Source organism: Onthophagus taurus, chromosome 2, assembly GCF_036711975.1.
Source record: "Onthophagus taurus isolate NC chromosome 2, IU_Otau_3.0, whole genome shotgun sequence".
Classification (NCBI taxonomy): domain Eukaryota; kingdom Metazoa; phylum Arthropoda; class Insecta; order Coleoptera; family Scarabaeidae; genus Onthophagus; species Onthophagus taurus.
In genome coordinates, this window is record NC_091967.1 from 7,181,050 (window position 1) to 7,204,634 (window position 23,585).

Consider the following 23,585-nt stretch of genomic DNA (forward strand, 5'->3'; position numbering starts at 1 on the left):
TCAAGATTAATCGCAAGTAATTTACATTGTTTGATTTGGTATTTTCAGAAGTCTAAATCATTTCGCTTGCTCATTCTTATAAACAAATTTTGTGAAAAATGGCTACAATGATATAGCAATGTGATTCCTGCCCAGTGCTTTGAATGAGATGGTAGATAAATTCAAGGAAGCACAGATAAAATGGTTAATTCTGTCGCCATTGCAATGGACTTACATGGCCTCTCGTGACCAGGCTCTACACACGAAGTTACTCATCAGCGATCAAAACCTGTAGTTTGTTAAGTTTAGTCATTCATGATGGAAACGATGAAACCATCATGCTATATTATATTATATTAGAAGAAGGATGGACAGAAGAAGATTCTGGATCCACCCATAAAATCGGACGTTTTTCTACATCCGCTACGAGCAAAAGGTTGAGTTGTTTTCCGTGAATCACAGATGAGTTGATTGAAGTGACTCTAAGTAAACTGATTAGTAATTCGCCTCACTGTTGATTTCCTTTTTAGTAGCTCCGTGTGTAAACGGCCTTATAGCACATTTTGTTAATCGACTGCAGTAATTATGGGTTCTTTCCAAAATTGCAAAATATAAATCTCTAAAATTTAACGCTCTAGCAACAAAGATTACTTATTATATCTTATGGGCTGTGTCAAAAAACAAGCCAATTCAGCTTGCTGCTTTAAGTTAAATCCTTTTTGATCTACTGCAGCAATTATGACTTCTTTCCATAATTTTTTTGCTAAATCTTCTGCCTTTAACTTCCAACAATAAGTTTTTTATACGTTATCATTAATTATTCTGTTGTCCATGTTACAAATATCAGTTAATTCTAAATATTCCTCCCTGTATGTTGATGTTAAAAAAATGAGGAACATATTTCAATAAAATTTAATTTAACATATATCTCTTATTACACGTAATTTTGAAGAAATGTTTAGATCCACAACCATTGTGCATTGTTCTTAAAACAAATTTTTATTTACATTTTTTTCGTGACCAACACAAAAAATGTTTAATAAGCATTTTGTTGTATTACTAATGATGATATTTGTTATGGAATTTGAAATGGTAATTATGAATCATTTTATACGGTGTGATTTTATATGTGTGAATGAGAATGTAAAACTTTTGTATAAAACTAAAATCTCATGATGACATGAAATTTGATATACGCAATAAACAATAACATATCTTAACGTGAATCACTTTATACTGAAACAAATTAATTAAAAAAATGGTTAAAGCAATATATCGGGAAAACAAATTACTTCAATGTGTTTACTTACTTGATATGATATTATGAAATCAGAAAATATTTCAACTAAAAACAAACAACAAGTTAGTAATAATATGATACAAGCTTCTTTCTCTTCGGATAAAATCGAAATGAGATAATTTTTGTCTAATACATTTTTTGTCTCTGAATAAGAAACGATAAATATCATTTCTTATTCAGAGACAATATAGATATTAAGGTAATAATTCATGTGATTTCAGCAACCGAGGTATTAAATTGTGGTTGAATTACTAAAAAAGTGAATCAGCTAAAAAATTAATCATTCCTTTTACATTAAAGTTGAAAAGAGAGATATAAAAAGACAAAAACAAGTTATTCAAGAGATGGGACTAATTTTAAACTTTCAAGTTGGTTCACGTGAATTAACGCTTATTGGCAGCCGACTCATTTCCTATCAGTAACGATCGTCTGGTACGATAAATAAATAAAATCGTTTTGTTCGATGCTTGTAAACGTGCGAAAAACGTGAACGATGAATCGACGAAATATCCCTCAAATCGCTCTGTAATCATTCAAATTTTATTAACATTCTTTTTGTGTTAAACATCAGACGTCTATCTGCGTTTATAATTATAATGTGTTATGACCGAGAATGATACGCAAAAAGTGAAATATTAACAGAAAATATAGAAGAAAAACAAATCTAAATATAACTTATTTTTTATTACGTAATTTAGATACATTAAGGCACATTTTACAACGCATTTAAAAAAAATTCCATTTTTATATCTTCTTAAACAATTTAAGCACAACCATTTTTAAATAAATAAAAACACATGATATAATATAATTAATGTTATTCACACAGCCAATCGCATGGTAATTTTGGCATTTTACTCGCTGGCCAAGGCAAATATCCGGTTCCTTTGAAAACCCAATAATCATAAGAAACTTTGGCAATCAATAAAGTTAAAAGTAAAACTTCTGCTGCTATTATATAATAAATGTAATCGGTTAAACTTGGATCTTTTCTGCATAATTCGCTCGGATCTAAATCAATCACTTTCCCAAGTTTACCCTTACAAAAAACTTCTTCTTTATCCTTGATATCTTTATCATTGATACGTAACCATTCCTGTAAGAAAACAGACTTTTCATTTCAAATTAAAAATAATTGTTCGCCTTGAAAAAATTTCTTAACGTAAGTTAACACTAATAAACCGTGTGTGTTTGAATGACCTTAGGAGTGTACTTATAATATTTAATTTAAGTGTGACTTTTGTTCGGTCATAAATTAATAATTTTTAGGCATCATTTTTTTTGTCTTGTTGTTAACTTATTTTAAAGGACTTAATTTTTAATAGAGTCATAAAATACCCCAATAAAAATTTAAATTAACGATCCTCGGTAGAATTTATTCGTTTATAATTTTATTGTCATTATAATAATAAAAAAATCGTCGTTATCTTTTTGCACGAGATACCAAGTTTCACGTGAATATTCGTTCAAAACACATCGGCATTAAAATCATTACACCAATCCCACCCTTCACGTTTGTACTGATTTTAAATTTATTTTTATCTCAATTACATATTTAATCTCAATAATCTTTTAACCCCTTAATAATTTGTTACAATTTTCAAATTTTTTTTAGATCAATTTCAAGTTAAGTACCTTTGTTCCACTCTGATTCATTCTAATTTACCCACTTAATTTAATTTGTACTTTAGAAATTATTAGGAAAATAAATGTATTCTACTTAAGTCATATGACATCGAAAAATATCTTATCGGTACATTTAATGATCGTAAACACAACACGGTGCACACCTCCGCATCACGTGCACAAATTTCGTAACATCGTGAAAACGGTACGATTGTATTTCGTTAACCGTGTGATTGGATCATGAAAGAGGTAAAATCTTAAATCTTTTTTTTTTAAGTGGATTCGAATGAAAATAACTTTTTTGGGAAAGATAAAAACGAGGCATTTTCAAGTGGTGATTAAGAAAGAGGCCCGTCCAAAATGTTATTTACAGGTGATCTAAAAATAGCATTCATTCAAAACTTCTTAAAATTATAATTTAGAAAATGATTGTAAAATCCCCATTATAATTAACCCATTAATTATTAATCCATCATTAAGAAGAAATGACAAAGTAGCCCATCTCAGCAAACTTCTTTTATTATAAGTATGCAGGTGCATAAAAAAAAGCAGATATCATCGTTGTACCAGCAGACAAAGGAAATGACAACGTGGTCATGGACAAGAAAGGATACGATGACAAGATGACGAGCCTTTTGGATCCAGCTAATTCCAGGAAATTTGTTTGTACAGGCCCTAGCACCATAAAGAATTTATGGATTACCATGTCAGTGCCATAAATTCTCCAACATACCAGTTGACAAAAATTTTTGACAAAATTTTTCTAATTTTTGAGTCACAACGTGACGCTTTGTATTCGCAAGAAACCACCAAGGTCTCATACATATTCGGCAAAAATGAAATAAAAAAATTTTAAACGCAAATACCTATCCATTTGGCTACTTCATCAACATCAGCAATCCAATAAAATGAAATCCAAGAAAAAGGTATAATACCATTAACATAACGAAAATATTTCATCAATCATGGAACCTTCTCCAACTTCAAACAATTGTGTTACAATCAACAAAATTGACGGCAGTTTTTAATGAAATGGATTCATCAATTTAATCGAATTATTTCTAATCATAAAAGTTGAAATGTGTTTTAGTCCCACATATTCTGGGACACCTATATATCTAAATACGAATCATAATTTTTATCGTTCAAACGAATATGAAATAAAAGTACCACTTTTTCCATTTATCTGGTTGATTACATCCTCGTTTTCTTGGCACGTGTTAAATGTTAAAAAAAGCTCTTTATTTAAATAAATTAAAGTAATTTTAACGTTTTTTATTTGCAAAATTCGTCACGAAGATGATTTCATTTTATTAGAACTAATTATAATTATAAATTATAACGTTGATGATTAACACGCAGATATTATCTTTTTAATTTTTGATGTTGTCATCCTTATTTACATTTAAATTAAAAACGTTGTTATTTTTAAAATATTAACTCTTACCTTTAAAGTTTTAGCCACGTTACAATCGCATTCAATGTAATTGTAACCCAAGCTTAATTCTTTTTGCGAAGCTCGATCAAATCTAAAAGGATGGGTTGATATCTGGAAAGGAAAATTAAATATTAAAAATTAACTAATAAATCGCAACTAATAGATAAATGTTTCTAAAATTATTATCACGAAAAATGTTGCAATATTGTAAGAAAGATATAATCTCTTTAAAAATAAAGTTTTTTAATCCCCTGGATTAAATTGCCAAATCGATAATAGAACAACATTAATCGACGAGAAGGTGTTATTTCATTGATTTATCAATCCAAATAATTTAAAAAATTTATTACTTTGCTATTGAGAAATCATTTCGAGATGGATTTGCAATATTTTATTCTTGTTAAGGCGTTCGTTAAACCTCCTTTATTTGATTTAATGATTATTTTATTTTTTTTACTCACTGATGTTATAGAATTATTTCGTAAATCTAATCGCCTAAAGTTATCGATAAATTTGGATCCTTCTAAATCATCAATTGATGTTATAAGGTTGTGTTGAGCGTCAAGTTCTGATAAACTATCGTAGGATGGATTATGTATACCTTTTAATGAAGATATCTAAACAAAAAAATGTTAAGAAAAGATCACTATAAACCAATAAGATTTACATTGTTATAAGATACATTTAAAGAGAAACAATTTTCAGGTAAAAGTTTTGGTAATTCTTGTAACTTAGCGTTTGAACAATCAACAGTAGTCCATAATTTTGAGTTTGATGTATCCACACGATGTATTCCACATTTACAATTAGGAATAGCACAATTTGTCTAAAAAAAAATTAATGTTTAAGTATGCAACCCAAAATACAAAGTCGGTTAAACAGTTTTCTCGAATTTGTCAAATTTTAACCTAAAACTTTTTGTTTATACAGTTTATTGTTAAGAGCACCTGATTTTCACTTAATTTTTCTAATGCTGATAATGACAATCGTCCTGGATAGTCAATCCAAATTTGTTTATTTTTCGTTAATATACACCATGTGTTATTTGGATTTTCAAAATCTAAATTTTTATATTTTGATGATTTTAATCCTTTTGATAAATTATCACAGGATAATTGGTTATCTAAAAAAACAAGTTAATTAGTTTGAAACCAAAAATGAATTGAATATAAGAAATAAATAACCTGATATATCAATTTTAATATTTGGTGAAGTTTGTGGTATTTCATCAGGAATGTCCGGTAGACTATTATTCGACAAATCTAACGTTCTTAACTTTCCTGCATATTTTAAACTACCAACAGTTGTTAAACTGTTTGAAGATAAATTTAAACATTCCAAAGGCGACATTTTCTTCAAAATTGGATTAAATTGTTTCAGCCGACCATTTGTAACAGCTAATGATTTTAAATTTTTCAACCATTTACTCATACTTAACGTAAAGTTGTTAAAATTAGAATTAAGGATATGTAAATAATTGATGTTTTTTGTACTAAATGCTAAAAAAAGAAAATGTTAACAAAAATTAAAATATGTCAAATAAGTTGCCTATTATAAAAACAATTTTTGATTTATTTATTTAAAGTTTTCTTTAATCAAGAACATGTTTCTTTTACGCCTTTTTATTGTTCTTAATAAAAAACGAATACTTACTTATATTATCCGAAACTAAATATTCATCTAAATTGTCGTTTAATCGACAACAAACAACAGCATTTTGGCAAATTGTTGAAATAAAACATTTTGGTTCGTTAACTTTTTCGCATGGTTTAGATGAATCGGAAAAACAATGTTCATCACAATTTTTACAATTCACCAAAACGAAATTCAATAACACCAAAATAAATATCTGCAAAAAAAAATAATATAACAATTAAAATCGACTATGTTGTAACAATTATAACAATAAAAATAAAATTATATTTACAAGGCGAAACATTTCGTTTTGTTAAATCCAAAAATCACTTCATCGTGTTTTAAATGCGCAAATTAATATTTGAAATATAAATAACAAAAATTTAACATAACCTCAAAGTTACTTATCTAAAACTAAAACCAATTTTTTTCGTGATTTTACTAAAATAGTCACAATTTTTTTAACAAGAAACTTAATTAAATGTTTAAAACGAAACTTTAGATATAAATTAAAAATGAAATGAAAGGTTGAGACGAATCACTGTTAAGTTAAATGTGCCCAAGTGGCTTAAGTATATAATTAAGATTGACGTAATTAGTAGCGTCACTTTAAAAGCTATCCCAAAACGCAATCTTGTTAAAATGGAGATACACTGATTCAGAAAAAGATTTTTTATTAAAAATTAGTAAGTATAAATGTTATAGATATGGTATAATATTAAAAAAATATATTTGACAGATGACATTTCTTTATTAAAATACTGAGTGTTTGAAAATTATTGACAGAAAATAATGGATATTATCAATATTTATTTCTGTTGACTCAAATCGTATTAAATTGATCCGGTTAAATTTACAGATAATGTTGATAATATAACCAAATTAAATAGAAAACGATTATCAACAAATTAAACTTGCAGATAATTGGAGTGAGTTTGTTATCATTTATGACTGAATGAAGTTCATAAACTAAATGAAAGAGTATCCCTGTGAATTAGTACACGACATTGAGGGCAATGAGGGTCCTACATTGGACCCCAACCCGGTTGTGGACTATAAAATAGACACCTAAAACAAGTAATCAACAGTTGGGAGGCCTCAAAGGTGTTCATTTGAAAGTTCAGTTGACTTACCCACTTCGAACTTTCCTCAATTTTTATAACAATTCAACTGACTTTAAAGTTTTTTGAAAAAAGCAGTGCTTAACAATCAAAATAGGGACAAAATGCGATTACAAGTCTTGTATAACAGTGTTCGAACCTGTTCGAATACTGATTTTGCATACCATAACTAAAAAAAAGTTTTGCTCATAGAATAACTCTATCTTTCCAGCTATTGAAGCAAAATAACTTAACCATTATCCCCAGTATTATTTTTTGAATTAACTACATAATTTTCATATTGGATTTGCAATACTCGTCTGAGATCTCTTTTAAAACCAACGAAATGTCTGTCCTCTATGTCATTTTTTTTTGCTTGTAATCGTTTGGTCAGCTTCAACCACGAGAGTGTTTAATGATATTTGAAGACAAAGATGTTGTCCACACATTAATTGAGGATACAAATATTCTCATTATCAAAAAATTTATCAAATTCGGTCATTCCATATAAAAAAATAGTTAAATAATCGAACCCAGCATATTTTTTTGTAAACACAATCATATCAATTAAAACACACCTGTGTTTAGAAAGTGTATTGATTTGCAGGAGAAAAATTCGAATCAATTTTTCTTATATACCCTACATTTTAATAACAAACCTTACATTTTAAACCTTTGTTTAAAGAAGAAATTCACAACTAATGATAAAAAATATGTAAGGTAAACTTCGAAAATGTATAATAACAAAAAAAATAAATAATCGTTTTAACAACTATATCATTTTTACCTGATCAAATATAAACATCCTGGTTTTATTTTTCTCAAGTCTTATTTCTAATTAATAACAGCACTTTTTAAAACTTTTTCTCGAGCACCAAAGTCAATCGTTGCACGCTAAGTGAGTTACCACTACTAAAATACGCTTCGTAGAACATTCCGACCGCAGAAAAAGATAAATAATTTGTAATGATAACAGTGGGTTTAAAAGTTAAAATTGTAAATGCTATTTAACAGTGGTAAACATGTATTTGTGGTCACCAACATTTTATAAATGCGACAGAAACGATTCGCCGTTGCCGTTAAGTGTTTTACAACAACAATTAATTGATGTTATTACATCGTATTTGTGGTAAGATGTTTAAAAAGAATCTATTGAGAAATTACGGCAAATTGGAACAAATTTTAAAAAATACTTTAAATAGGTTAAGAATATAAATTATATTTCTTAATTATTATAATCGAAGATTATAATTTAACAAACTTTTTTTTTTAATTTGTTATTAAATTTGAAACTATTTAATATTTTTCAAATTTTAAATTTTTTTTAAATATCGATTCTGCGCCATCTATTAACAACTATCATAAATTAATTGACGTATTTAAATTTCACAAAAATTACTTCAAAAACGAAAGCGTCTTTTCCTGAAATTAATTCAATGATAATATAATAGAAATTAATTTTTTATTTTTATTATTTTATGTATTTACATAATTTTACATCAGAATTCAAATTAATCATATTTTAATTGGTTCTAATATTGAATAACAGATGTCGCTAATATATTTTATATTATTCTTTATTATTATAATTGCAGATTTATTATTATTTAAATTTAATTAATAAATGATTTCGTTACGTGTTATTTAATCATTTAATCAACAATTTATTATAATCTCACAATTGCCAAATCTTATATGAAAAGCGATTGCACATTTAATTAACGTTCAAGGTTTATGATCTCATTTCTGAATGTCACGGTATAAAATATCCATTTAATTTGTTTCTAAAGAAAAATATATTAGGCATTTTTTGGTTTAACACGTAGAACTTGAAAGTCGTCGTTATCAGTTAGATAATGTTTTTGACTCAGTAGTTAACCAAACTTTCATAATTGAGGTTGGGTTCGTTTTAATCTGTCAACTGTCAAGTTGACAGTGTTAAGTTTATTTTTTAGCATAAATCAAGGTATGAAAAACACTGAGAAAATCGTTTAAGGTGAAGCAAAAGTATATTTTTGAGCATATATTATTATAAAAGAATTAATCTTTATTTTACCAAATGGTGATTACTGTTGTTTCTTTTCCAAGTTCCAGGGATGATACCCGTCTAGTCCCAGACCGAGGGGCAACCTTGATACCTTTGTGTAAAGGGCCTCCACCCCTAGACTCAAGAGAGGAGTTTTTGTGTGTGTGAATATTACCTTTAATTCCTTGGCTTTTTGTTAGAGTTTTTGTCTTTTTTCTTGCTTTTATGCCTTGCTATAACAAGTAAAATTTCATTAAGTTGGTTTGCTTACATAATTATTGACATGCAAATTGGTAGCTAATATGCCACCCACAGGCTTTTCGCTTTTTGTTTGCTTATGACGGTTGAAGTGTTTATTTTTGAAAAATCAAGTAATTTTAGTTTATTTTAATAATTTTAGTTTCCACTATTAGAACCCACGGGGCTCACCAGAGACGGGAGGAGTTGTATATAGACATTGTAACTGGGATATAACTCTCCAAATTTCATAAACAGACTCATTATAGAAGAAGAAGGTATGAAAAGCTAATAATTTTTTTAATTTAATACAAGAATTATTAAGAAAATATTAAATAGATACTTCCAAAACAAGTATTTAAAACCTAAACAAGAAAATTTAGGTTATCATCACATTAAAAAAGATGGAAGATTTACGGTAAGCTTTTTCTTTAATAATTTTAGGTTATTTTTAATTCTTTTTACATAATATATGTTTTAGAGTTTATGCGGTAACTTTTAATGTTGGTACTTCAAATCCTGAGCAAGATCTCCAAGATTTTTTATCTCTAACTAAAGATACGAAACATGAAAAATATTTGCCAGATTTTTATGTAATAAGTTTGCAAGAAGTGAAAGCTCAACCGCAAAATTTATTATTAAACGCTTTCTTCGATGACCCATGGACAAAAACTTGCCGTACTTTATTAGAAACTAGGGATTATATCAAATTAAAAACGATTCGTCTACAAGGTTTGGTTATGAGCGTTTATAGTTTGAGAAAACATTTATTAAATATTCGCGATATTGAATCTGATTATACTAGAACGGGTTTATCAGGAATGTGGGTAAGTAAAACTTATCAATATATAGATAATACAATGACATAGATAAAAGCGTTTCAAGGTCTTAAACTAAAAATTAAAATCAATTTCTTTTCAGGGTAATAAAGGAGCTGTTAGTATTCGCTTAAGCATTTACGGTTGTTCCATTTGTTTTGTAAATGCACATTTAAGCGCTCACGATCACATGTTAAAAGCTAGAATTGACGATTACGATTCTATTTTGAAGGACCAAAAGTTTCATGTTGATGCTCACAATGAAGTCTTTTTCCACGAGTATGTTTTGTGTATTGTCTAATAAATAAACTTGATTATTTTTTTTATTTAATTAGTTATGTTTTTTGGATGGGAGATTTAAATTTTCGATTAATGGAAGAATATGAAAAAACACCCGAGGAACTCTCAGCAATGATAAAACGAGGCCAATTAAAAGAACTCCTAAATTTCGACCAATTAAAATATGTTATGAATCGAGGGGAAGCTTTTAATGAATTGGAAGAGGGCGAGATCGATTTTCCGCCCACATTTAAATTCGAAGAAGACAGTGAAGTTTATAATTTCAAGTAATATGTGTATTATATACAGGTGTCCCAAAAACTGGTTTGTTAGGATTTTTTAGGTTCTACTATTAGTTCATCATCTAAATCTGTCGATCTAAAATAGTTTTAAGATGGCTACTACATCAGATCTACCGGAAGTAGGTCACAATTTCGTTATTTTAAACGGAATGTTATATTTAAACTAAAACTAGAAGTAACACTAGACTTATCAACACTCTCATCTTATCAACAACACTTTCAGTTGTCAATGTCAACTTTAATTTTATTATTATATTCGTAATCTTCATAAAATAACCTTTAAAGTAAGTCTAAATATGACGCATTTATCTCAAAAAACCAAAAAGTTCGAACTTTCAACTATTAATTTTGACATATTTGTCAACTTCATACAAAATCCTTTTAAATGAGTCCAAACTCGACATATTTAACTTTAATATTAATGGAAATACAATCACTTCCGGTTTGAAACGTCAACGTCAATTTTGACATATTTGTCATTTTCATTAAAAAACCTTAAATGAGTCCAAAGATGACGCACTTATCTCAAAAAACAAAAAAGTTAGAATAAAAAAACATTAAACCCGAAGTTAGCAACAATGATAAACAAGATAACACTTTAATTTTTAAATATTAATACCAACCTTAATTTTTGTTTTTTTTTTATGATATTTTTGTTTTTGTGACAAATATTAAGACGTTTTATAAAAATTAAGAATATGTCAAAATGACATTGACATTTCAAATCGGAAGTTGCTTATATCTCAAGTAATATTGGAATTAAACGTATCATGCTTGGACTCATTTTAAAGGATTTTTCACAACGATTACAAATATATCAAAATTGACGTTGACATTCTTAACCGGAAGTTGATCATAACTTCTTTAATATTGAAGAAAAATATGTCGTGTTTGTACTCATTTTAAAGCATTTTTAATGAAGGTGACAAATATGTCAAAGTTGAGGTTGACATTTTAAACGTGAAGTTAGTTATCTAGTGTTAGTCATTTTTCCGCACTTTCTTTTTATTTTTAACGTGTTTTTTGGGTCATTTCGCATTGATTAAAAAAGAATCGTCGATTTTTAAGGCACATGATGATTCTTGAATTTTTCCCAAGTTTCTTAATATTTCTTTTATTAAAAAAGAACGTTCTTAAATTTTAACCTGTAAACTTGTAACACTTCGTCCTTAATTCAATTTTACAACTTTTTAAACTTTAATTTTGTAAATTAGTAACTTTTTTACCAAAAGAAAAAGAAATATTAAGAAACTTGTTTGTAAAATGGATAGGATGAGGGATGTCTCTCATCCTATCCTAATCCTAATCTATTTGTCTCTGAAGATGGCCAAAGGCCGAAACTAGTTAGATTTAAATTCTATATAAAATAGAAACCAGTTGAAAAGTACAAAATCTAGATAATTTTATTCAAAAATTTTTACACGAAACATCATTTTGACTCTAGTATTTGTAATTAAATTTATGCCACGACTTCAGAAACACTCTGTGCTTGTGATGGCTCTCATCAGTGTTCTGTGATAAAAATAGACAGGCACCAAACAATTTTCAATAGTTTAAGCCTGTCTATTCTGAGAAGTCTTATATTTTTAGAGAGATGAAAGCAACAATCCCGTTTTTCTCAACATTATTCATTTGTCGCTTAGTCAAGTGATGCATAACGCGGTCCAATTTGTATGCCATGTTGCAACCTTCTTTAGAAACAAGTTCGAAGTGACGAAATCGGTTAAAATTTGACAACAAATACATGAAAAGATAATTAATAACAATAACTAATCTACTATATGATTAGTTCTAACGAACCAGTTATGTGGGACACCTATATTAAAACAATTAATTATTAAAGATTTCACATCTTATTATCTGGAAAAATATCGATCTTAATTCGCAAAAATTTTTAGGAGACGTCCAGCTTGGACTGATCGCATCTTGTACAAAGTGAGCCCGAATAATTACGATAACATCAAATTGAAAATAACCCAATTAAGCTACAAGTCTCATCCTAAATATGTTTTGAGTGATCATCGCCCTGTTTCCTCCGATTTTATAATCAAGGTATTTTTCATTCATATTTGCGTTTAAATTTGTTATCATTATACTAACACATCCTTATCTTTATACATGTTTATTTCTTGTTTTTCAAAAATTTATTTTCACTAAATTTTTTTATATTAAAATGAAATAAACATGTATTTATAAGGAGTATAGGTGAGACGACAAGATTATACATACTTCTATAATTAATAATTAGTCTTGCAGTCTTTTTTTAATCATTAATATCATTTCATTTGAATTTTTTTTACTAACTATTTATTATTTCTCGCCGATTCACCTATACAATGTGTTATTAGATTCCGCGCAGTCATAAAGTGGATTCAATGAGAACCCGAGGTGTTCAGGTCTTTGCAGATTACGACGAGGAAGTTGTCCAATTCAAAGATATTACTTTCTGGTGGGCTGATGATGATAACATGGTAACTTATTACATTACTAAAGAAATATCTGAAACGAAAGAAGATTGGATTGGAGTTTTTAAGGTATTTAATCTTTTATATTTATTCCTTTTTCTTATCTTTATATTTATTGTTTTTTAGCACAATTTTAGTAGTTTAGATGAATACATCTCCTACGAATACGTTTATAAACAATCCAGTCCCATTCCGGAACCGAGAAATCCGGGGAATGCCTCTTCAAGAGGTGTTGTAAAACCAAAGGAATTTTCGATTCGTTTTAATGGATTGGGATCAGCTCCAGTTAGCGGTTCCGGTTTGTTTCAATTGGTTTATTTTAGTGAAACTGAAGATAAAGTTCAAAGCGTTTTGGGTGTGAGCAAACCGTTTCCATTAAGGCATAAACAAAATGATTGAAATAGAAATGGGATTTAGTTTAAATTTGAAAATAATATGGTATTTTATCACGAAGGTACAATGACAAAGGGTAGCTTTGAAACAACAAATTAGTTTTTATGTCTGTAGGGTAAACACAAAAAGAAATTAAAAAAAAAACTTTTTTTTAATTATTATTTAGTATAATATGTTGGTTGTTTATTTAGGCTGTGCAACTATCTTTTAAAAGAGATTATTTTGTATGCATTTTTTATGAGCATTTTGTTTAACTTGAAACCAGTGATTTTTTTGTTACTTTTATTCTTCCTTGACTGGCCAAAACTGATTTTAGGATATAAATAAAGGGTGATGGGATACAAAGAACAAAGTTATGAACAATTTAGTTAATAAAGTTTTATAGTTTATTGTTGATCACATTTAACACAGATGTAATTATTGCGAATTAAAGCCTAGAAAACTTGATAAAAGTTTGTAATAATAAATAGTAAAGTTGCCTTTAAAATGTTTGTCTGCAAATCAACTAATAAAGATTATTATTTATTGCTGTTAAATATTCTCTTTTATTTCCAAGTTTTTGTCGAATCATTAAAATGTATTTAAGTTTCATCTTATCAAAATTAGAAAAAATAATCAAATAAGGTACCTAGTTTCTTACAAATATTTATGTATATTACAAAAAAAAAGATTAAAACATATATGAAAAATAAATAATTGTCTTAAAACAATGTGTAATGTAACAATAATATGATTAATACTAAAAAAGTATAAATGAAGGTAATGAACATGTTTCAAACGTATTTAGTAACTTATATTGACTAGTACACATTCTTTAATTTTCGTTTATTTGGTTTATGGATTACTAACGCTTGTGTTATTGTTCATAAGTGTAAGTTCAGTCCCTTCCGTCGCCATATGTTCGTCATGATATTTTCTTCCGTTACTATTCGACTTTTTCTGACAACCAAACTTTTCTTTTAATTTCGCGAAAGTTTGCCCGGTTGTCAAAACGATAACTAACGTTAAAACTCCTTGAAGAGCGTGTAATATATCCAAAGCGTCCCAAGGACTTTCTATTGCGTAAGTAATCACTTCAGAGAACCAGAAAGCACTGGTAAAAACAACCAAGTATGCGGACTGCACCAAACTGTAAGAAAAATTAATAAAATTAAAAATATAATTAAATAAAAATTGCGTACAGTGATTAACATTTTGTGTACAATTAGCTACATTAACGAAGTTGAGATATGATTTGGTAGAGAACAGTTTTAAGTTCAAACACGATTCTGGAATTACAACAAAAACATACATTTCTCACTCAAAGGAAATGTTTCAACCACATATTGATGAAAAATTTTGGCTCAAATGGGAGTTACTGAAAAACTCTGTATCTTCCATTAGTCAAACATCAGTTTATTATGAAACAAGCATACAATTAACTTTATGGCGACTACTGGTGCTCATCTAGATTATGTTTACATACATATTACACTATTAAGCAAAGGAGAAACACATAATAAATAAAACATAAATAAGATAGAATATATTACAAAGTTACTTACAATTGCCAATCGGTGAATGGCTGGTCTTGACTATTTTGGGTATAAAACCAATGGTGTTAATAAAAATTTTTTTAAAACACTATGTCAGAACTGCACTGTAATAAAAAAGCTATTTACAAGCTTTAAGCTATATAAAAATATGATAAAGCAAATGAATAAGCATATTTTTACTATGTACAGTCCTAATAATAATAAAAGCTGTGCAAATCTGGCAAAGTGGTTATTTAAAAAATATATACATGCAAATTATTTTAAGTTAAAAAGGAAACTAAAATTAAAAATTATGAAGAAATAGTGTACAAACCGTGTTTTTATATCATTTTTAGAATGTTTCCAAAACATAGCATTTCGCGAATCACCTCTGTTTTTCAAATGAGTCTTTCGATAAAAATACAAATTGTAAATAGTTCCAATAACAGCAATTAGAATCGCAGCTAAAATCGGTGAATAAAGCAACCATTTTTTGCTTGCTAAAAAAATAATCAATAATAAATCGATCTAAAAAGAATCATAAAAGATACTTACAAACGTTTAAAAAGCAATTTTTATCTAAATTAACATTAATTAATCCCACAGGAACGCCTATTATAATTGCAGATACAACGAATATTAGAGGGAAAATGATTGCGATTGAAAAATAAGTTATAGCTCGCCTTTTGTAAGTGCCTATAATTTTATCCGTGTTATAATTTCTAAAAAAATGATTATGTTTAATATACATTTTGATGTAATTCCAATTTAAACTCACTTAATATTGTAATACATTTCGTAACAAAGAGCATCCAACCAAATCAACGAAGATACAATAAAAAATTGGAAAATAAAACCTAACGCGTTGCACCACTTTTCCGATTCCAACCCGCTTTGTGTTAAAAACAAGCAGAAAAATGCCACCCCCATAAATCCTGCGAAACCAGCAACGGAAGTTCCGCGCATATCGTCTTTATCCGTTACCAAAAAAAACGTTGCCGTTGTAATAAAAAGACAAATCGCCGAAAGAAAAACACCTACAACAAAAAATTCAAATTATTCAAAAGTTTATTCATGTTTTAAAAGATTTTTAACATACAAACGCAAATAGCTATTCTCCATCCTTCCATCATAGCATATTGAGAGTGACAAATAAATGTAGTGTGATAAATTTCACCGTCAATTTCAATAATATCCAAACAAAAATCGTCTTGCATATAATGTTCTTGATTACCAGGATATAATAAAGTTCCCGAAGATAAATAATAAAATTTATCATCCTCTTCGTATGGATTAAGCATATATCTGGGACATGATAAGTTGTTTAAATAAGGAACGTACATAACTCGGTCAGAAATCATTGGATCGCTGTTTAAATGTGTTAAATTCGCGTAATAAACCGGGATGGAATTATCCAAAACTAAGTCTGTCTGTGAACATCCTTTATCGGTCATCATAAATTTATGTTGACAACATTTTGGATATCTTATTATTCGCTTCCCATCCTCCTAAATCATGAAATAAAAATAAACACTTTTTTAAATTAATTTTGATTTAAAATCTTACCGTTATTTTAGCCGGCACATCATCACCACGCCCAATAAAATTAATTTTTACTATTAAAGCGGTGCTCTCAGCATCCCAAATACCAAAAAAATAAACTTCATTTTCAGATAATTCGGATAGTGTTAAATAGAAAGAAGAACCAGAAGAATCTTTACTTATAGGTGAATTATGTTCACCTAATTGATTTGGAATGGAATTGCCCACATGGGGATCGTTTCTTTCTAAACCCACCCAAAAGTATTCCTTACCAAATCCTCTATAGTAAAAATTCGTTATGTAAATGGTGTTTTTATTGACACGAATAATCGGGCCGGATTTTAAACCGTATTCGATGTTTTCAAAACCCTCAAATTGTTCTCCTATATATTTTTCCATCTACAAATTAATCATTTTTATTAAAATGTAATATTACCTAATTAAAGTTAAAAACGTACATCATTTGGTGTATCTATAAAATATGCGTGTCCATAACTCCTATTATCCCTTCCCCATACAGCCAAATAATCAAAATCGATTAATGTGTTACTCATTGAATCATTGTTATTTATTATAACAAGTGTAATATTCGAGTTTGATGTGTTATTGAAATATGTTCCCCCCGTTTTAAGATAAACGGGGATACTATCCGATGATGGTGATCCTTTTCCAACCCTAAATTGTGCTGAATCATTTCCTAAGTAGTTAAAATTAGTTACAAAAATCCTTTTTTCGTCTAATAAGGTTATAGTTTCGCAAGAAACGTTTTTCGTTGTGTTTTTAAAAGATCCAATTGTTTTAGGTAAAATCTAAAAAAAGTATGATTTAATATTTATAAATTAATACAGTAAAACCTCCATATAACAGATTAACGGAGAAGCAAAAAAATTTTATTGTTCATTTTAAACTGTTTAAATGAATCATTTTAATGCACACATATTCGAACAGCTATCCACAACGTTGCGTTCTTTATTTCTTAGAATTATTGAACTAAAACTAGAAGTTCAATAAAAATATACAACAAGCTAGCACTGAATAATAACTAAAACTAGAACTAACGCTAGACTTAGAACTAGGAACATTCATGTTTCTAATTCTGGGTCTAGTGTTAGTTCTAGTTTTACTTCAATGAAAGATATACAACAATTTAACGCTGAATAACAACTAGAACTAACACTACTATTAGAGCCAACACTAGACTTAGAACTAGAAAGTTTCTAGTTCTAGGTCTAGTGTTAGTTCTAGTTTTAGTTCAATGGGAAATATACAACAATCTAAAGCTAAAATAACAACTAAAACTAGAACTAACGAAAGATGAAAAAAACGTCTATAAAAAACATATAACAATGTCGGGGTATTCCCCGAGTTTATCTATGATTCATGTTCATCGAGGAACTTGGGAAATAACCAAGTAGTGAGAAGTCTAAAATCCGTTCTAATGAGATCCGTTATATCGAGGTTTTGTTGTATTAATATTTATTTAATTTCCTACCATTCCTGACGAATTTGTCCGTGATATCCATCGTTCGTTTGTAAAAACATGTCCTAAACTAATTTGAAATTCTTCACACCAAACGGCTAAATAATCAATATCCCCTATGGTTGTATTGTTGGGAAGTTGAAGTGTTATGTTTGCATTTGAAAATACTGGTAATGTGCTCGTGTTTGAATACGCTATTTTAGTACCGTTTTGATTCGGTTGACCTTTTCCAACCAAAAAATAAGCTTTCGGCGCTAAGCCATCGAAATAAAGTTTGTTTATAAAAATCGTAGTGTTGTTTATTTCAATAGGTCCTGATTGAATGTCGTGAGAAATTTGACGAAACGGCGGTAAAACGATCTAAAAATAAATTGAAAAAAAAATTTATTAGTTTTATCTTAAGAATAAAGGTTATCAAAGTTAATATAAATGTTTTACATAGATATAGAAGTTATAATCTTATTTAATTGAATATTTCTGACGTTTAAATAAATCGTAATTTGATACTCATAAAAAAATTTGTCATCAACAATATGAAAAATAACAATAACTATTTAAAAATAGACGACATTCTTGCGTTGGAACGAAAATAGAAACGACATGTGTAGCTTTTCGATTTTGCAATAACTAAGTTGAAGGATTTTGAACGAACATAAACAATTACCGGATGCGATTCAGAAATTACATATGTTATCTACAATAATTCAAATATTTAGTTTGCCCAAATACCATTTTTCAATCAAATTGTATAAACATTCATACAAAGATTTATGATTTTTAAAATATCAAATTAAACGTTTAGTTACCAATTCGTTCTTATCTTAAAACAATTTACTCAGACAAAATTCTTTTAAACGATCGATGTTGAAATAATAAAATAAAAATTTATATGTAAATTTATTCATAATAAAATTCTTACAGTAGAGTTCCGATTAACCGTGGCAATCAAAGAGAAATAGAAACCGAATAATCAAAAGCCAGGCGTTTTTAAAATTATCAATAGGTAAATGTGTAATTTAAAAAGTTAAAAAAGGCTACGAAATGCACAATATAAGAAATAAACAGCTTGGTGGACAGCAGAAATAAAACAGGAAATTAAAAAGAATAAACAGAAGGAAGTTATAAATGGTATAAAGAATAAAGAGGTGAACATGATCTGCCGCTAAAATATCTCTTGAATCTCAAGACTTGAGAAGTTTACTATCAGACAAATTAGCAACTAAAGCTTCTTTGTATGGTAAAAATCATAAACATTTGGTCAAAAAGCCTAACAAAAAAAAATCAATACAGTTTTTGGCTTACTTTACTTGACTTTACTTTACTTTATAAGGTAAACCTGCAAAACATTTTTTATTTTTGGACCACATTGTAATGGCATAGGTTTTAATGTCATCATAAGATATTTGTAGAAAACTATCTCGTAACCCCACAAAAATTTTATCTCTACTTATTTCACTTTATCTTATCTTATCTCCCAGCCGACCGATAGCGTTTTGGAATAACACGTTATAGATTTTCCATGAACTATTGTTTCTCTTCTAATGTGAAGAGTGTATAGATCAAAAAAATTTTTTGATTTGGTTCTAGTCCCTAGATCTCTTGATACACTTCTTTCTTACACCACAAACGTTTGCCAAAAGTCGTCGTTTCAATAATGTTGGTTCAGTTTGTTTATAATTCATTTTTGTTTACGTCAACAGCAAGTAACATCGTAACTAGCTTTTACTGTACTCAAAATGATGAAACTGCTAAGGAAGTGATCATAAGTTAGTACTGCTTTGTGGTTTAGGTCATTGTAGTGTTCCAGTAACTCGCCAAAAGCTTTTACAGCTTGGATGAGATATACTGCCACACCCACCATTATTCTCTAGAATTAACATATTTTGATTATTATTTGTTCCGGTCTCTAACAAAATTTTTAGACGGTAAAACCTAAACTTCAAATGAGAAGGTCAAGTAATTTTGTTCTATTTGTCCAAGAAACCAGGACAAGAAAACATTTTATATTTGCATGCGATTGTGCCAATTTAGATGGTAGTTTTGGTAATAAAACTTTTTCCATTACGCCATAGACAGCATGTTAATAATTTATAAAGGTTGCATAAGACTCGTCATGAGATACGGAATAAAAACATAAGATACGAGTAAAACTAAAAGTTGTCGAAATGAAAACGTCGCTAACTGTCGTGAGTAAGACTAGAAGAGAACTCCTACGAATATAGTGTAAAGATCTAACGGAAAAGGAAGTGTTGCAAAATGAAGCTCGATCATATTCAATTCAATCACTCCGTCTGTCAGTAAACTAAGTGAAGTTTTATGAGTAATTTTTAAGATAACGTTTTATCTTCGTTCCTTGTGTACACTCTATCTACACATTTACTTTAATTTTTAGAGTATAGTGCTGTTATTTATTAATAAATATCGTAAATACAGGTGAATAAATCATTGTTGAAGAAAATAGTGATGATAGATAATACTGAAACTTTTAATGAAATTATTAATTAAAAGTTGCAAGATCACCGAAAATTAAGCCTTAAAAATTGATAAGGACGAATTTCTAACAAATCAAAAAGATAAATACAGATATGAATTATACAGTGAATATTACTTAAGATGCAATATACAAAAATATACTTTGTCCCACATAAAATGCAATATGTTAATATAATATTACATTACAGTAAAATCTCGATATAACGGAATAATCTAGCGCTGAATAACAAATAAAACTAGACTAACACTAGCACTAGAACTAACACATGACTTAGAACTAGAATCATTCGGGTTTAGCCGCACGTCTCTCAAGACGGCTAAACCCGAATGATTCTAGTTCTAAGTCATGTGTTAGATCTAGTGATAGTGCTAGTGTAAAACTAGAACTAACACTAGACCTAGAAGTAGAAAATATCGGGTTTAGCCGTGCGTCGTAGTTTTAGTTCAATAAAAGTATAGAACATACTGATATCTTATGTTAACTAGTGCTACCTACCACTGTCACTAGAATTTACATTAGACCTACAACAAGAAACATTCAGGCATGTTGCATTTTATGTGTAACAAAGTAAGTAGGTACGCCCTGGTTTCTATGGAAATATATTTTTATATATTGCATTTTAAGTGAAATTCACTGTATGAAATTCCCTGTATAAAAAAAATTGGTAAATTAAAAAAAAAATGTGGAAGATTTATTTTTAGATGTGGAATTTGTAATTGAATCATGCTAAGAAAATATGTTAAGTAACCCAAATATTGATTTGATGCATACGAACCAATAACTCTTCGATCAAAAATGTTTTTAATGACGTCAGAAAATCTATTTAAAACATTCTTCTATTTCACAATAAAAATTATTTATAATTTACAACTTAAATAACAATTCTAGGATCTCTAAACAATATAAATTATTTATTGTAAATTGGGAAGTTTATTTTTTACATTCAATATAATTTCGTTGGTTTACCGAAATAGTAATTTGTGGTTAACCAACAGTTTTGGAAGAATCAACAAATCGGTATTAACATTTTTTTTATATTAATGTTGTAACAAAGTGACGTCATAAAAATCTCAGTAAATTAATTTTTATTGTTGATGAACTATTATTAAAAACTATTTTCCCATGAAAAATTTACTGTTGATAAAATGTCTAGTATAAAACGAAATCAAACTTATTTAAAAAAAAATCGTGAGTAACGTTTATTTTAGATTTACACATTTTTTTTCGCTTTTATTATCTTATCTGTATAACATTCTTATTCTATTTGATTGTCTGGGTACCCATATATTTTCAATTCAGGTTTTTTGATTAATTCTTCAAATAATACCGTTTAAAAAGTTTGTCTTTAGAAAGAAATGTTAAGTTGTAGTATAAAGATTAAGATTGGTATTTTTTGTGAGGAAGTGACGTTATGAGGGTCATGATTAATTCATTAAAAACTTTCTTCTGATTAATTTATAAGATTAAATTTTAAATCATAAAAATCTTAATTTGTATGGTGTAAATATGATACACCTATTATTTACTTTATTAGTTAGTCACTATCTCTACATACCTGAGCTAAGGTCACTGAAACTATCAAACAGATAACAGAAATAGAAAACCACATTTTATTTTAAATCACCCACATTCACAAACAAATTAGAAAATTAAAAAACGTTTTAAAACCTTCAAGTTTGTTTTCTCTCGCACAAATAGTAAAAACACAACCGACACGTTTGATAGCTTCGTTCGATTTGTCTCGGGCCAACACACTTTTAGAGTATATTCGAGAATGACGTCCTGATCCGTAAATTACAAATACGCGAAAGTATTTCGATACCACTCGCGACGACAAATAATTTTTACTCCTGTTAATTTCAACGCGGTAACGAATACTAATCGTCGGCTTCAACGTTGTATCTACAATAACTGATTCCTATCTGTTTACATGATAAAGGAGGATTAAAAAAAAAAAAAGGTGGAGACCGGTTATTTCATGGTTTTAACTCTACGAAACGTTCTCCTTGACAGAGACGTTATGTTTTAAGATGCCCAACTTGAGTTACCATTCTGGAATTCCTTCCGATGACGCAACATGTGTTACTCGCGGGGAAATACCCCCACAATACTTTTTTAAATACCAAAAAAATTTAAACCCACGTGGTTGGTTTTAAATAAACGATTACATAATCAATGCGATCTTGATTATATTCATGAGTCGAGACGAATTCGTTGAACACTAATTGAACTAATTTAAGAAGGCGGCAAATATAAGTGTTTATTCAAGTTTTAAATTGAACTGATACAATTTTTTACAATTAAAACCGTTTCCTTTGTATTTTTCATGTAATTTATTAATCACGTTCCTAATAACTGGTTATAGATTTAAATTTATATTGCGAAAAACATTCGTATATGTACTTGCGTAATTTTATTCCAAGAAATTTTTTATAATCGATTTAAAGTTAAATATGAGGAGTTTATCGAGTATTACCCCGTCATCAGTCACTTAACACACAATTGGGTCAACTGTTTAGAATGCTTTCAATTCGTCGATTCTAAACGAAATAAAAAATAAAATAATTTGAGTCACTTTTTACATATTGGTATACAAAAAAATCCCATTCACTTTATTTGTTGTATGACAAATACTGTGATTGAGAAATAACGTTAACCAAAATATGTTTATACATTTTGATCCACCCAACTTTGTTATTCTTTATATCTTTTAGGTAAATATTGGCTTATAGGTAAACGAATTTCATGGCACAATGTTTCTTTTTAATCCCATATCGTATTGTTTGTTCAAGACGGAAGTGAATTATAAATTATATATTTGATTAATGTGGTGTGATTGGAATTTTACAACTTTCTTTATGCCAAACATGACAATATTTTGACATAAAAAAAATCGTGGTTTGTTCCAACGACACTTTTGACAGTTAATGTGACAGTTATGCGCAGTTGAAAAGTAC

General features: G+C 28.5%; 3 protein-coding genes across 13 annotated transcripts; 1 reads left to right on the forward strand and 2 right to left on the reverse strand.

The window, feature by feature from the left end:
• Nucleotides 1-1,944: 1,944 nt before the first annotated feature.
• LOC111427452 (leucine-rich repeat domain-containing protein hfw) lies at nt 1,945-7,998 on the reverse strand. Of its 2 annotated transcripts, none has more exons than XM_023062604.2 (8): nt 7,866-7,998; nt 5,997-6,192; nt 5,528-5,842; nt 5,291-5,466; nt 5,011-5,169; nt 4,805-4,960; nt 4,353-4,454; nt 1,945-2,375 (listed from the first exon to the last, which is right to left on the reverse strand). In XM_023062604.2, the coding sequence occupies exons 1-8, from the start codon at nt 7,881-7,883 to the stop codon at nt 2,097-2,099; spliced, it is 1,401 nt and encodes a 466-aa protein (XP_022918372.1). In that variant the 5' UTR covers nt 7,884-7,998; the 3' UTR covers nt 1,945-2,096. The 2 variants fall into 2 exon arrangements, with proteins under 2 accessions (XP_022918372.1, XP_022918373.1); XM_023062605.2 differs by lacking the exon at nt 7,866-7,998 and adding an exon at nt 6,271-6,377.
• A 782-nt stretch (nt 7,999-8,780) lies between these two features.
• On the forward strand, nt 8,781-14,134 carry LOC111427256 (phosphatidylinositol 4,5-bisphosphate 5-phosphatase A-like). Of its 9 annotated transcripts, none has more exons than XM_023062291.2 (10): nt 8,781-9,044; nt 9,167-9,264; nt 9,518-9,619; nt 9,681-9,759; nt 9,823-10,168; nt 10,263-10,438; nt 10,495-10,725; nt 12,639-12,792; nt 13,089-13,274; nt 13,332-14,134. In XM_023062291.2, the coding sequence occupies exons 4-10, from the start codon at nt 9,746-9,748 to the stop codon at nt 13,602-13,604; spliced, it is 1,380 nt and encodes a 459-aa protein (XP_022918059.1). In that variant the 5' UTR covers nt 8,781-9,044; nt 9,167-9,264; nt 9,518-9,619; nt 9,681-9,745; the 3' UTR covers nt 13,605-14,134. The 9 variants fall into 9 exon arrangements, with proteins under 9 accessions (XP_022918059.1, XP_071050120.1, XP_022918061.1 ...); XM_023062286.2 differs by having other exon boundaries at nt 8,817-9,074; nt 9,505-9,619; XM_023062287.2 differs by having other exon boundaries at nt 8,817-9,044; nt 9,505-9,619.
• On the reverse strand, nt 13,962-23,533 carry LOC111427255 (uncharacterized). 2 transcript variants are annotated; one of them, XM_023062284.2, is made up of 10 exons: nt 22,184-23,533; nt 18,147-18,494; nt 17,113-17,463; nt 16,679-17,053; nt 16,212-16,620; nt 15,891-16,149; nt 15,668-15,834; nt 15,447-15,612; nt 15,143-15,172; nt 13,962-14,727 (listed from the first exon to the last, which is right to left on the reverse strand). In XM_023062284.2, the coding sequence occupies exons 1-10, from the start codon at nt 22,235-22,237 to the stop codon at nt 14,433-14,435; spliced, it is 2,454 nt and encodes an 817-aa protein (XP_022918052.2). In that variant the 5' UTR covers nt 22,238-23,533; the 3' UTR covers nt 13,962-14,432. The 2 variants fall into 2 exon arrangements, with proteins under 2 accessions (XP_022918052.2, XP_022918053.2); XM_023062285.2 differs by lacking the exon at nt 15,143-15,172.
• Nucleotides 23,534-23,585: the final 52 nt, after the last annotated feature.